This window comes from Lutra lutra, chromosome 3 (genome assembly GCF_902655055.1).
Source record: "Lutra lutra chromosome 3, mLutLut1.2, whole genome shotgun sequence".
NCBI lineage: Eukaryota > Metazoa > Chordata > Mammalia > Carnivora > Mustelidae > Lutra > Lutra lutra.
The window spans coordinates 117,932,134-117,947,352 of NC_062280.1; the positions used below are offsets into that span (position 1 = coordinate 117,932,134).

Below are 15,219 nucleotides of genomic sequence, written 5' to 3' on the forward strand. Positions count from 1 at the left end.
GGTTAAAGCCTCTGCCTTCAGCTCAGGTCATGATTTCAGGGTCCTGGGATCGAGCCCCGCATCGGGTTCTCTGCTCAGCGGGGAGCCTGCTTCCCTCTCGCTCTCTCTCTACCTGCCTCTCTGCCTACTTGTGATCTCTGTCTGTCAAATAAATAAATAAAATCTTTAAAAAAAAAAAAAAAGAAAATGTGATTTATCTAGTGGGAAGTGATTCATATTGAAAAAAGACCCTAGGGGCACCTGGTTGGCTTAATCTATAGAGCATGTGACTCTTGATCTCAGGGTTATGGATTCAAACTCCATACTGGGCATAGAAATACTTGAAAAAAAAGAAAAGAAAAAGGGCCTCTGATTAATATACTAATGCTGGTTTCAATCTTAAATCTTTTAAAGATCTTTTCCAATTTGGGGCACCTGGGTGGCTCATTCGTTAAGTGTCTGCCTTTGGCTCAAGTCATGGTCCCGGGGTCCTGGAATCAAGCCCTGTGTCAGGCTTCCTGCTCGGCAGGAGGCCTGCTTCTCCCTCTCCCCCTGCTTGTGTTCCCTCTCTGGCTGTGTCTCTCTCTGTCAAATAAAAAAAAAATTTTTTAACTCTTAAAACTGGGGCACCTGGGTGGCTCAGTGGGTTAAGCCTCTGCCTTTGGCTCAGGTCATGATCCTCACGGTCCTGGGATCGGCTCAGGTCATGATCCTCAGGGTCCTGGGATCAAGCTCTGCATCGGGCTCTCTGCTCAGTGGGGAACCTGCTTCCCTTCTCTCTCTGCCTGCCTCTCTGTCTACTTGTGATCTCTTTGTCAAATAAATAAATAAAATCTTTTAAAAAAGAGAAAATAACACGAAAGATACCCTTAAAAAATTCTTAAAAATCTTTCCCAATTGAAATTAAGTGTTCCTTTTGATTAAGAACATAATTAAAATGTTTCCACGTATCTTTTTAAAGGATTGATATACAGAGTTTCTTATGTTGAAACCAGTAGTTAAACTTCAGGTTGAAGTTGCTGTCAAATTGTGTATGGCTGTGCATGGGGCCTGAATGGTGGGCACAGTGAAGACCCATGTTCACTGATCTGCTTGGGATAGAATCTGAGTATTTTTCTGGATGGCTAAAAACTTAAAGTCATCAAAAACTATCTTTTAAAGAATTCTGGGAATTAAATTTGCCTTTTTTTTTTTTTTTTTACTAGAACTTTTTAACTACAGTGGCTATTCTTTTGGAAGCAGGAGCTTTTGTTAATGTCCAGCAGAGCAATGGTGAGACTGCTCTAATGAAGGTAAATATTTCACTTCGGTCTTGACAGATGTTCCTGTTAGTACCCTGATTGCCAGGCACTCTGCTGGGGGCTGGGAATATGATGGGGAACAGGACACAAATGTGTAGGAGAAACAGGTCAGCAAAATTAAGAGTTGATATGAGCAATAATGTGATAGGAATAAACCCAGAGAGCCATGGGATTACATAAAAGTTGATACCAGGCTGAGCAGTGCCGATTCAAGGTGGGACAGGGTAGAACATCTGCCTGGCTCAGTCGATAGAGCATATGACTCTTGATCTTGGGGTCATAATTTTTGAGCCCCATGTTGAGCATAGAGATTACTTTAAAAAAAAAAGGGGGGGGTGGATATGGATGTGATAGGTGGCTGAGCTGCATCCTACAAATGATATATAAGCTGGCAGGGATGAACTGTGTAAGCAGGAAATGGAATAGGATATGCAGAGAGCTGGGAGTGGAAAAGAACATGATGTACTTTCATTTTTATTTTACATTGGTGGATTCATCTCCTTAGCCTCCAATTTCTTCATGTGTATTTGGAATTGTGGTTTGCTGACCATTTTGAGTGGAAGGTTGTTAAAGCATCCCCCATGACTATCCCTTTAATGACCTCTCCCTGTTTAGCAGTTTTGTTTTTGCTTCTCCTGGGGCCAACCCCAGTCTAACTACTGTGGTAGTTTAGGTTCCTGGCCTAAAATCCCATTAGGACAGAGCAGGTCCTGACACCGAGCCATGCATTAGTTCCTGGCGTGGAGGCTCTGTCTTACTGCTGTGTTTGTAGATACAGTTTTGTGCAAGAAATTGACCCAAGTGGGTGTTTGTCTATAGTACCTATTTTCAGCCGTCTTTCCTGAGTCAATAAGAGAGCAAGGCCCGGTTCACCTATCCCCTCAACCTTCTTCATGCTCGAGATGTGGACCTTGCTCACTGCTTGTGTTGCTGTATCATTTTTGGTTTATGGAAATGCTTATTTTGTTCAGGAGCCCTACTTTTGAGTTTTAGTTTTCCTTTGTGTCTTCTGTTGCCATATGCTTAGAGAAGAATTGGCACATCAAATATGAATTAAAACTTTGTCTTATTGAGAAATCCCAGGTACATTCTAAACAGTAAATACTTTAGTCTGGTGCATAAAGGTGTGCACATAGGGCAGTGAGCATGGACATGGTCTACATCTGGAACAAGGAATTAGGATAACTTGGTCCTGAGAGTAGTTGGGAGCTGCTAAAAGGTTTAAGCTAGAGAAAGACATAATCAGAATAAAGGTGTTGTTTTTAATGTCCCTCACTTAGTTCAGTAGGGGGAACGAATTGGTTAAAAAGACAAGCAATGGGGCACTTGGGTGGCTCATTGTGTTAAAGCCTCTGCCCTCGGCTCAGGTCATGATCCCAGGGTCCTGGGATCAAGCCCCACATCAGGCTCTCTGCTCAGCAGGGAGCCTGCTTCCTCCTCTCTCTCTGCCTGCCTCTGCCTACTCTTTCTCTGTAAAATAAATAAATTTTTAAATAAATAAATAAATAAATAAAAAGCAGTACAGGGATGTTTTTAAAATTAAGTGAAATAGGGCTCCTGGGTGGCTCAGTTGGTTAAGTGACTGACTTCGGCTCCGGTCACGATCCTGGAGTCCCAGGATCTAGTCCCACATCGGGCTCCCTGCTTGGCAGGGAGTCTGCTTCTCCTGCTGACCTTTCTCTACTCATGTTCTCTCTCATTCTCGCTATCTCTCCCAAATAAATAAAATCTTTAAAAAAAAAAAATTCAGTGAAATAGGGGCGCCTGGGTGGCTCATGGGTTAAAGTCTCTGCCTTCAGCTCAGGTCATGATCCCAGGGTCTTGGGATCAAGCCCCGCATCAGGCTTTCTGCTCAGCGGGGAGCCTGCTTCCTCCTCTGTCTCTCTCTGCCTGCATCTCTGCCTACTTGTGATCTCTGTCTGTCAAATAAATAAAATGTTAAAAAAAAAAAAAAAAGTAAGTCTTTAAAAAAATAAAATTAAGCAAAATAGTAGTCTGTACCTAGGTAGTGACAGTGGAGATAAAAGTGGGTAGACTGACCGGTGGTTTAAGAAGATAGAACTCACAGGGCTTGGTAATTGAAGGTGATGCTAGGTAATCCTATTTCTTAATTTCGGGAAGTCAGGCAGTATACAATGAGAGCGGTGTTGCATTTGAGCTAGGAATGCTCAGATGATGTTTCACATGTGTTTTTTAGCCCAAGAGAGAGGGGTCGGCTGTAGATTCAGATTCAGGGTCATCACTGTAGACAGCACAGTTACAGCCCTAGGGTGAGAGTGGGGTCACTGCTGAGAGTTGGAAGGGAAAGAAAAGCCAGAGATGGAAGGCAGCCACATAGGGAAGACTAGAGGAGGAGGACGATCAGGAGAGAGAAGCATCCTGAGCGTTTTAAGGAGGCCTGCAGCATCTGCAGAGGCAGAGATGCCAGAGAAAGAGGCTGGGAAGTTCCATTGGGAAGTAGCACTGGAGAGGGTATTGGTGCCCTCATTTGTTGGGTATGAGGGGTGTGGGGTTGCACAAGGTGAGGAGGTGGATCTTGGATGTAGCAGGCACTTAGGAGTTGATCTGACAAGGAGGAAAGCAGTGTCCAGAGGGGAAGGGATCGATGGACTGTTTGTTCCTTCTTCCTAGAGAAGTGCTTAAAGCATATTTAACTGCTGTCTAAATAAGACTGCCTATAACTGTATTTAAATTTTGTTTTTGTTTTTTGTTTTGGTCTGGTTTTTGTTTGTATTGGGGTTTTTTTGGTACTGGTTTCTTAAGCTTTAAGGATTTAGTATATTAAATTGGTTTTTAGAATTAGAAGAAATAAACACAGGGGAGAGATTTTCAGAAATTTTTGAAACAAAATTTAAAAAACCTTTCATCTCAGAAATAATATATAAAATTGGTCATTACCAGACTGTGAAGGGGTGGAGAAACCACATTCTCACCCACCGATGTGGGGCATATAATTGGTTCCAGCAGGGCTTTTCAATCTTCTCCCTCCTGGCATTGTAGGCCAGATCATTTGTAGCATGTATAACAGCATCCCTAACTTCTGCACCAGATGCCGTAAGTACCCACCCTGTAACAACCAGAAATGTCTCCATACATTGCCTGAATTCCCCTGGGGGGCAAAACCACCCCAGTGGGAACCACTGAGTTACATTCTTTTGAAGGGCATATTTGTCAGCTATTCCACGAGATGCGTGCCCTTTGACCTAGCACTTGCACAGCTTAAAAACCTACTCTGTAGAAATACTGTCTGGAGTGGTAGCATACCAGATGGCCTTGTTTTTGTAGGAAAGCTTACTGGCTTGCCCTGGTCCTTTACAATATGTTATTTAACTTCAGCCTCAGTGTTGTGAGGCAGAAGTACTGTGATCCCCTTTCAACAAACGGAAACAGTGAGACTCAGAATTAGGGACTTACTTGACGTCCCTTAGCCGGTAAATAAATAACAGACAGGAGAGAGAACATAGATGTAGGTGTTCTTACTCTGGAAATGGTCTTTGAATTGTGTCCAGGTCCATCTTAAATTTGCTGAATTCAAATTTGTATCTATGCTCAATTAGTCTCCTTTAAAGCAGTCTTCTAGGGAAATGTTGAAATTACTTTGTGGTGCTGGGAGACTTGATCCGAAGAATGGAGCACGCTAGAGCTTAGGAAGGCCTGGTGTTTGTTCTGACTTGGAACAGAAGTATCTTTTTTTTAGAGTTGCCCATTTCCGTAGGAGTCAGGGATGAAATTGTAGTACAGATTTCAGTACTGTTCAGAGTAAAAGAGGCATACCACTGTTTGTTTACTTAACAGTTTGTAACTCTTGGTGAGACCCTATGCCAAGTTTTTTTCTCCCTCTCCAACATTCTTGTCCTTCTCTTCACAGAAATTCCCAAGCTCACATGTGGAGAAAGGGGCAAACACAGATTGGTAGTTAACTTATCTTACAGCTAAGTAATTACTGTTCCTTTTTTCCCTGTCGTAGGCCTGTAAAAGAGGGAATTCTGATATTGTACGACTTGTAATCGAATGTGGAGCTGACTGCAATATTTTGTCAAAGCACCAAAACAGCGCACTGCATTTTGCAAAGCAGTGTAACAATGTGTTGGTGTACGACTTGCTGAAGAATCATTTAGAGACGTAAGTGTGAGCAAGTGTGCCATGGTTAAGTCACAGAGTCTGTGTGGACACATCATGTGTATAATTGCTCAGATGAAGATTGTTAAGTGGAAGTCATAACAGGTTTCTGTTCTCAAAATATCATAAATTTAATAAGCGGCATATGAATTATTTTCCTGACAGTTATTGAGGTCTCAAACTTTAAAATTTAACACTGTCACCCCTAGATAGGAGTATCTCCTTAAAAATCTTAATTATGCTCATAATTTGACTCATGCTTTCTTAAAACTAATCTGTATTTTTTTTTAATAGACATGATTTTTTCAAGCAGTTTTAGATTCACAGTGAAGTTGAGCTAAAAGTACAGAGTTCCTACATATCCTCTGCTTCCATACATGCACAACTTCCCCTACTAACATCTGTCCACCAGAGTGGTGCATTTGCTAAAACCAATGAACCTGCATTGACAGTTACCATCCAGAGTCCATGGGTTTACATTAGGGTACACCTTGGTGTTGCGCATTTTGGAGTTTTGACAAATGTATAATGACGTGTACCCACCATTAGTGTCATATAGAATAGCAGTGCCCTAAAAATCCTCTGCGCTTTGCCTGGTCATCCCTTCCCGCCCCTGCCCCCCGACCCATGGCAATCACTGATCTTTTTGCTCTCTCCATTGTTTTGCTTTTTCCAGAATGTCATGCAGATGGAATCATAGTACTTGCCCTTTTCAGATTGGCATCTTTCACTTAGTAATATGCATTAAAGATTCCTCCATGTCTTTTTTTTTTTAATTTGTTTGCTTTAATTCCAGTTAGTTAACATAGTATTATATTTCAGCTGTACAATATAGTGATCCAGCAACTCTCTATATTACTCAGTGCTCATCACTCTTAATCCCCTTCACTGATCTCTCCCATCCCCCCATCCCCCCACCCACCTCCCCTGTGGGAACCATCAGTTTGTTCTCCATAGTTGTCTGTTTTTTTTATTTGTCTCTTTATTTTTCCTTTGTTCATTTGTTTTGTTTCTTAAATTCCACATATGAGTGAAATCATATGGTTTTTGTCTGACTTATTTCACTTAGCATTATACTTTCTTGATCCATCCATGTTGTTGCAGATGACAAGATTTCATTTTTTATGGCTGAATAATTTACATACTACCTCTTCTTTATCCATTTATCATCTATCGATGGACACTTGGCTGCTTCCATAATTTGGCTATTGTAAATAATACTAAATAATACTGTATAAACGTAGCGGTCCACCATGTTTTCGTGGCTTAGCTTATTTCTTTCTAATGCTGAACAGTATTCCATTGTCTGGATATACCACAGTTTATCTGTTCAAGTTCATTCTTTTTCAGATGAATTCTAAATCATTTTATTTTAATTGAAAATCACACAAGTAACTTAGCTTTTTCCTTAAGAATTATTCTGGCTTACTCTGTCATCAAAAAGAATGAAATCTTGCCATTTGCAACTATGTGGAGGGAACTAGATGGTATTACGCTAAGCAAAATAAGTCAGTCAGACAAATACATGATTTCATTCGTGGAATTTAAGAAACAAAACAGATGAACATAGGGGAAAGGAAGGAAAAAATAAGATGAAAATTGAGAGGGAGGCAAACCACCAGAGAGGCTGAACTCTAGGAAACAAACTGAGGGTTGCTGGAAGGGAGATGAGTGTGTGGGGCGGGGGTGGGGAATAAGCAGGTGACAGTAAGGCGGGCCCTTGATGGAATGAGCACTGGGTGTTATTTATATGCAACTGATGAAACACTAAATTCTGCCTCTCAAACTAATTTTAAAAAAATTATTTTGGGGCGCCTGGGTGGCTCAGTGGGTTAAAGCCTCTGCCTTCGGCTCAGGTCATGATCCCAGAGTCCTGGGATCAAGCCCCACATCAGGCTGTCTGCTCTGCAGGGAGCCTGCTTCCTCTTCTCTCTCTCTCTGCCTGCCTCTCTGCCTACTTGTGATCTCTGTCTGTCAAATAAATAAATAAAATCTTTAAAAAATAAATAAAATGGTGAAAAAAAAATAAAAGGTTTTGAACTTGATGGGGTTTCTATATTTAAAAAAAAAATTATTTTGACAACACGTAACAGAAACGTCACAAACAGTTGTTAACACGAGTAAGATGTTTATTCAAAATAACAGGGAGTCTAGAGGTATGACTTGGATCTTCATGCCTGCATGATAGTTAACTCCAATTCCAGGATCTATATTCTAGGCAGAAAGTAAGGTAAATTTCAGACGAGAGACAAAAAACAAACCAAAAATGGCACGTACGTCGTGCGTCTGTCCAGCCTTTGCTGGGAGCTTTACCCAACCCATAATTTCTCTGTGTGTCCATGACCCAATACAGTGGATTTCCACTCCTAAAACCTGAATATCTTGGGAAAACCAAATGAGTTGGTTACCTTCCTGCAAGATAGTTTAAAAATATTTTCTGAATTAGCACTAATCTGCCTTAGCATTTTATTTAACTGTCTTCTAAACTAAGTACTATAAAGTGTGTGTGTGTGTGTGGCACTTCTCAAATTTATTGTTCAGTAGAATTTTCATTTTCATTAGACAAATAAGTATTGAGTGCTCTCTGTACGCCAGGAACTATTCAGAAGACTGGGAAGATGGGAGAAGCAGGCGGGGGGGGGGGGGGAGACTGGCCCTCTTAGAGCCTAAATTCCCTGTGGCAACATACACAGTAAGACAGTGTTGTCAGATGCTAAGTGCTAACGAAAAATACACCAGGGAAGCAGGATAGGTAGGAAATTACATTTATTTTAAAGGTTGATTTGGGAAGGCCTCATGTATTCAGCAGTTTGATAATATGACTCATGGTTATTTTCTACATTAATATTAACAACTCTTACTATACTTTTTGCCTAGACTGTCAAGAGTAGCAGAAGAAACAATAAGGGATTACTTTGAAGCACGTCTTGCTCTATTAGAACCAATTTTCCCAATAGCATGTCATCGTCTCTGTGAGGGGCCAGATTTTTCAACAGATTTCAATTACAAACCCCCACAGAACATACCAGAAGGTAAGCCTGTGTTTTTCTGTTTGAAAATTGACACTGTAAATATCAGCTGATTTCTAATCACGAGATTGGGCCTGTTTAGGGTGGTATGGCCGTAGACTGTTAGCTGATTTTTAAATAGAACTCTGTGAACATATCTTCACAGAATCCCATTATGTATAATAATTATGTAAAATAGTTAACAGCAGAGCTACTCTGGCAGAAAAAGGTGACCCAGCTGATACCTACCATCCCAGGTGACTTTGAGGGATCCATGGAGCACTGTTAGCACTTGTTTAAAAACCATTGGGGTGCCTGGGTGGCTCAGTCAGTTAAGCATCTGACTCCTCATTTTGGGTCAGGTCATGATCTCAAGGGTCGTGAGATTGAGCCCTGAGTTGGGCTCTGTGCACAGCAGGGAGTCTGCTTGAGATTTTCTTTCTGTCCTTCCACCCCCCTCAAATAAATCTTAAATTTTTTTTAAAAATGAAAAAGCATGGAAGTTAGAACTGTTCTTCCTGCCTTGGGTCTTGAAAAAAGTATGGAAGTTGGATCTTAATTATTGTACTAACTTTTGTTAAACTTGGTTAAAATAAAAAGTCAGTGTCTTGACCCACAGGAAAGTTGAATAGCAGGAGGTGGAAACTTTAGTTCTGGTTCCTAACCTCTCCTTAACGGCTGCTCTGCAGGCAAGACCATGACATGGGCATGGCCCTTCTCTAGGACAGGGACACAGCATAAACTGTTTAAGTGGAAAGAACACTGCCTTCATGAAAGTAGGAAACTGGGTTCTGGCTTTTTTGTTAAGAAAAAACATCCATTAAAAAAAATACATATTGGGTGCTTGGGTGGCCCAGTTGATTAAGCATCTGCCTTTGGCTCAGGTCATGATCTCAGGGTCCTGGGATTGAGTCCTGCATCTGTGCTTTAGCAGGGAGTCTGCTTCTCCTTTTCACTCTGACTCTGGCCACCAGCCCTTGCTTCATTCTCTCTCAAATAAAGAAATAAATCTTTATATATGTAATTAATGAAAATTTAAAAGACATCTATTACATAACACCTGTGTTTAGTGAACTTGACATTGAAGAATCACTTGTGGCTTCAACTGTCCAAGTGGATAGTTTGCATTGCTGAGTAGTGAGCACAAGGTTGGGGAACAGGGTGTAGGGGTTGCTGAGCTGATCTGGGCCAGTCTCCCAGCATTCACAACTTACGGGCTTCAGTGCACCTGGACTGTCTTAAGGTTACTAATTTTTTTTCTGCACATACACAGTGTGGCTAACAGAAATCTTCTCTATCTGAAATCTTACCAAAGATGCCTTGTCATCCTGATACAAGATCCTGATAGGTTTTCCTGACCCTTGCTAGTCAGTGTGGTCTCAGACTGCTCTGAGAGCTTGTTAGAGATGCGAGCTTGTTAGAGATGCAGACTCTCAGGCCCACCCAGACCTGACTCTCAGTTGACACCTTGGTTAAGATCTCAGGTGATTTATGAACACACTCAAGTTTGAGAAGCACCGACCTTGGTTCCTTGAGGGGATTGTGATTGTGTTTAACACCTAGTTTGGCTGGAGAAAACGTTTATACTGATAGCATGAAACAACTGCTAGCAAATTGATTAGGGTTCCTCATGTCATAGTAGGTCTGTGAAATTCAAGTACTTGTCAGAGTAGAGCTAATGAACACAACTTCCTTAGATCTGATTTTGGTTAGAATAAACAGCACCTGAATGAAGGATTTTCAAATAGGATTTTTCACTGTAGACCACTAGTCTCCATTCAGGTCATTTTGAAGAGTTACCACCCCTCTCCTCTATAGAGAGAGTAACAAATACCTCAACTTCTGTCCCAGATCAGATGCTCATTCATAGTGGAGCTGAGGGGAAAAAGACAAGAAACAGTCCCTATATTGTGTGTAGGCCTTTTCTTTTGAACCTCAGCACTTTGGGGCAGGTGTGGGGTGGGTATAGCATTTTAAGTAATCAGTATGACAAACCTTAAATAGCTTCAAAAGGAGAAGAAAGAGAGCTAGGGGTGAATCAGTGTGTCCTCCTTTCCCTGGGACCAGAACAATAAAAGCCAATGGTTCCTTGGGGGTCTCTTTTATAAAGCCTCCTCTTGTTTATAATTGGGCTGGATCAGTGTTTTTTCATCTTAAAAAATGGCTTATCAGAAAGGTCATAGAGTTCATGTATCTATTTTCTGTTATAATAAAAGTATAGTTTTGTTCAGAAAAATGAGTCATGCAGAATATTTTGGATATTCAGTGAAAGCTTCAAATTTCACAGTCCCCACCCTACCCCACCCTGCCAAAATAATGGTATTAATCAGAAAATTGGGAAAAGGCAAAAGACTGTGTAGAAGAAAATAGACAGTCACTCAAACCCAAACCCAGAGAAACCATCATAGAAGTTTGCATCCAAGGACATTTTACATATTCAGCAGCAGCTTTTACCCTTTAAGACCAAAATTAATGTAGAAAGCATATTTTAAAAAATTTGTTCCCTGAGCTGTCAGTAGGGATCACTTGGACAAAAAAATAGCAAGGGTCTGTGGTTTGAAAAATGCTAGGTAACACCAAGTTTTGAAATTGGGACTCAGATTGTCCAGTATGAGTGGGCATCAGGCAGGGTGTGTTCCACCAGGCTTACTGAGGGGACCACTCCCAACTTGTACAGGTGCGCTTTCTTCAGAGTTGAAAGATGGCCATGGTAGGGTTGAAAATCTATGTTTACATCTCCCTTATTCAGGCTCTGGCATCCTGCTGTTTATTTTCCATGCCAACTTTTTGGGTAAAGAAGTTATTGCCCGGCTCTGTGGACCATGTAGTGTACAAGCTGTAGTTTTAAATGATAAATTTCAACTTCCAGTTTTTCTGGTAAGATTTTTGTAGTTCATTACTGAAAAATACATTCTTCTAATCCAGAAGCACAGATGACTTTTAATGATGTGTTTTAATAAAATATGTTAATTACAACTAAGCCAACTGGAAATAAGACAATAACCCATAATTATAAAGTAAAATTTTCCTAAATTTTGTAAGAGTCTGTATTTCTCATGTTTGATATATATGCCTTAAGTTATATTTATCATAATGTCTTAGAACATTCTGAATACAAATTCTTAAGGTATAAGAAATGTACTGATTTTTTAAAATATTCTGCCTTTTCCCACCATTATAATTACAAACATTCACCTAAAGGAAATTTAGAGAATTTTAAAAACATACCCATTCTGTGATTCAAATACCTAGAACATGGGTGTATCCATGCCTAGTTTTAATGTGTGTAGCTTTACGTAACCATTATACTTTAATTTTGGTTTATAATAAAATATTAGCAGCTATATAATTTTAACAAAAAAATGGTCTTGAAGAACCTGTATGTTTCCTTTTCTATACTTAGAATTCTTTCCTTAGGCTGACTTAAGCAAAATCAACTGTTTATGAAGATTTTTAACACTCATGCTGTATATGGCTATCCATATACATTATACAAGCTAATCCAATCCTAAAGATTTATCTGGTTGCTGTTTTTGCAGATATATCTTACAAGCTTTTTTGTCATTTGTATCTTTTTAATAAATCAAAAGTAATCAGCAAATCGATCTAAAGTATAAAATTTGTGTTCTCTTTTACGTCTTTGGATTCTGAAATGTTTTAAGATACAATGATGTTCTTCGATGTAGAAGTTTGAGAGAACACTGACTGGTTGGTCTCTCTCCCTAGGACAGTCATTTTGTTTACTCGTTCAGCCCTGCTGCAGGCCTCAATAAACTCTTCATAAGGTTGACGGAAGCGCCTTCTGCCAAGGTGAAAACCCTTTCCTTACATTTAGTGCAGCTACTCATATTGCTACTTCAGATTACTTTATCGGCAGAAAAAAATTCCAATGCTGTGTTCCTGGTGTGCCTGTCCTGGAGACCAGTGCTTTCTGGGATAGCAGTGCACCAGAATCTACAGATGTGTTAGACATAAATTGTGTGTCAAGAAAGGGACTGATGGGGCGCCTGGGTGGCTCAGTGGGTTAAGCCTCTGCCTTTGGCTCAGGTCATGATCTCAGGGTCCTGGGATCGAGTCCCGCATCAGGCTCTCTGCTCAGCAGGAAGCCTGCTTCCTCTATCTGCCTGCCTCTCTGCCAAATAATAAAATCTTTTAAAAAAAAAAAAAAAAGAAAGAGACTGATAAGGATGCATCTCTCCAGTATTGAGCAGTCGAAGCTGTAGTTCTTGCCTTTGTTATTTAATGTATAACATTTTATGTATGTCCGTAGGCTGTTCACTGAACACTGAAGGTGGACCAAAAGTCTATGTAACAAAAGTGGTAACTAACACCCTGAATTGATAGCCAATTTGAGAACATTGCCAAATAAGACAAATCTTGGTTGTGTGAGTGTTTTCCCTCTTTGAAGAAAGAGGAACTTGATAGAGGTATCTGTACTGATACTTACGCCTGTTTTCTTTCAAAAGGTTAAACTGCTAATAGGTGCATACAGAGTACAGCTGCAGTGACGGAACGGAGAGTTGGGATGGAGTTATTTCCAGGCCTATTTTGGAACTCTGGCACAGCTAACACCTCCAGAATTGAAGTTTCATCTGTAAATCTCTTGCAGTTTCAGGCCTGTTATCTGTTACAGGCTCTAACACAGGACATGGTGGTTCTAATATATTATAAAATATAGATGTAAGTATTTGTGCCAGTGTTCTGAAATTTTGATGTTGTCTCCAGACTGCATAATTCAGTTTTTCCACAATGTGGAAAGGTACATGGAAGGATTATTTAAGAAAATTAAAAGTCTTTTTCTAGCTTGAAATTTTCTACTAGCCCTGGTGAATTTCTGCATTAAAAACAATTAAGTGTGGATGTGATATTCAAGTCACTGAAGCACTAAATAAGGTATCAGTTTGCTGCCCTTAAAGGATGACTTTCTAACTTGGTAGGCAGATTTGAGGGAGGAGGTCTGAGCTGTTCGTAATATGCAGTTGCCACAGATCCTGAATTGGAGGTGAAAACTTTGTGTATTTGCAGTTATCCTTTATTCTTTGAAAAGATAATAAATCAGAATCTAAGATACAGAAAAAAAAAAAAAAAAGAAAGGAAAAAAATGTAAGCCAGGACACTATGGGGCCTAAAGAACATAGTACTTGTGGACTTTTATCCTTGTTCTTTCATCTGTCAAGTAATTTTCAAAAGCCAGATCCTGTGCCCTTAACAAACACTGGGAAGGCCAGCCAAGGCTTATTTGCCATACTGTGCCTCAGGTGAAGAGTTACTGCTTCTAGAGATTCCCCACAGATCTCTCCTAGTCCCTTAAGAAATTTGGCTAACTAAAAAGTCAAACTCAGTCTGGACTTGGAGATTATAAAATTATTTAGTTCATGACTGGTCTTATAATTTTAATGAAAAATTTTCAGAATGTCATACAGTAGACCACATACATTGTATAGACATTTCAGAGAGCCATTTTTACTTTACACACTGCCTTTTCCTACAATGTTCTCAATAAAACACCAAATGTTGGTCTATTTTCTTTGTATCTCAAGTCTCAGGACTTCAAAACCAGGGGGATACTAATGTGTAATTTTTTAGCTAAATGACAGCTGGGATTGGAATTTTTTAATCTACATTGAGTCATCTGACTTCACAGCTTTCTAGGAAAAAAGTTGTGAGATTTGAGTTAACAGTGGGGTGGGTCAGGAACAGTCAGGGAGAAATGCATTTTTAAAGAAAATTTCTGTCTCAAAATCATGCTTAAGATATTATTAGCTTTACAAGAGGCAAGTTTATCCAAGAGGCTAGGCCAGGCTAGAAATCAAGTAGGAAATCTGATGAATAATTTCCTTAGAAGTTTAGGTTCAGAAGTATGAAAGCTGGGAAGTCAGCAAGGATTAAAAAACAAACAAAAAACAAACAAAACAGGGGCACCTGGGTGGCTCAGTCATTAAGCATCTGCCTTGGGCTCAGGTCATGACTGAGCCCCACATCAGGCTCCCTGCTCTGTGGGAAGGAAGCCTGCTTCTGTTCCCTCTCTCACAATCTGTCAAATAAATAAATAAAATAAAATCTTTAATTTTATTAAATAAAATCTTCAAAAATAAAAAACGTGTAACATGAAGAAAATAACTGAGCAAGTTATTTTGACAGAAGCAGGGTCAGGGAAGGAAGACAAAAGTGTGAGATTATTTGAGGTAACACAACCTTTGAGTTGTCCATCTCAACTTCTACCAGTTTTATTTAATGCCAGATGTGGCAGTAAGTTATGTAAACAGTTGCATCTACTAGGAATAGAAAATAGAGCCACAGAATTTAATACCTTTTGTTCTATACCTTCTCTATAGCCAAATGAAAACCATACCTGTCCACTCTGAAAGTTCTGGTTTCTTAAGGATGGAGAAGACTTGAATCGTTTAGAGACTCACACTTGAGTGGTTTCTTGCTGGTTCTCTGACTAGGCAGCTAATTTCATCGGATACTGATAGTGTTGCTACTTTGACTTTTAAATAAAATTTGTACAAAGTGTGAGCCATGGTTTCTCTAGAAAACAAACCATGACCAGATGATTTACAGATTTGCTTAGTACCATAGGTCAAAACCAAAGCAGTCTTCTTAGAAAGCATATACGATACAGAATATGTAACTGAGCTTTATATCTAGGCCGTGGGCAATCTTATTAAGCAGATCGTCAAAACTAGGATGCATCATTGTTCAGCCAGACTCAGAGAAAACCAAATAGTACACATTTTTATTTCAATTTTATATTAACTTAAACAAAATAAATCAGGATCACCTGGATGGTTCAGTTCGTTAAGCATCTG

General features: G+C 39.8%; 1 protein-coding gene and 1 long non-coding RNA gene across 2 annotated transcripts in view; one reads left to right on the forward strand and one right to left on the reverse strand.

Moving 5' to 3' along the window:
* MPHOSPH8 (M-phase phosphoprotein 8) overlaps positions 1 to 13,217 on the forward strand; it is a 55,942-nt gene extending 42,725 nt beyond the window's left edge. The window contains exons 9-14 of the mRNA XM_047722836.1: positions 1,185 to 1,271; positions 5,248 to 5,402; positions 8,277 to 8,431; positions 11,157 to 11,284; positions 12,134 to 12,217; positions 12,874 to 13,217. Coding sequence (XP_047578792.1) covers positions 1,185 to 1,271; positions 5,248 to 5,402; positions 8,277 to 8,431; positions 11,157 to 11,284; positions 12,134 to 12,217; positions 12,874 to 12,915 — 651 coding nt within the window. The 3' untranslated portion in view covers positions 12,916 to 13,217. The remainder of the gene's footprint in view (positions 1 to 1,184; positions 1,272 to 5,247; positions 5,403 to 8,276; positions 8,432 to 11,156; positions 11,285 to 12,133; positions 12,218 to 12,873) is intronic.
* Positions 9,679 to 11,161, reverse strand: LOC125096145 (uncharacterized). The gene is made up of 2 exons (XR_007126082.1): positions 10,403 to 11,161; positions 9,679 to 10,282 (listed from the first exon to the last, which is right to left on the reverse strand). It is a non-coding gene; the product is annotated as an uncharacterized LOC125096145 (long non-coding RNA).
* Positions 13,218 to 15,219: the final 2,002 nt, after the last annotated feature.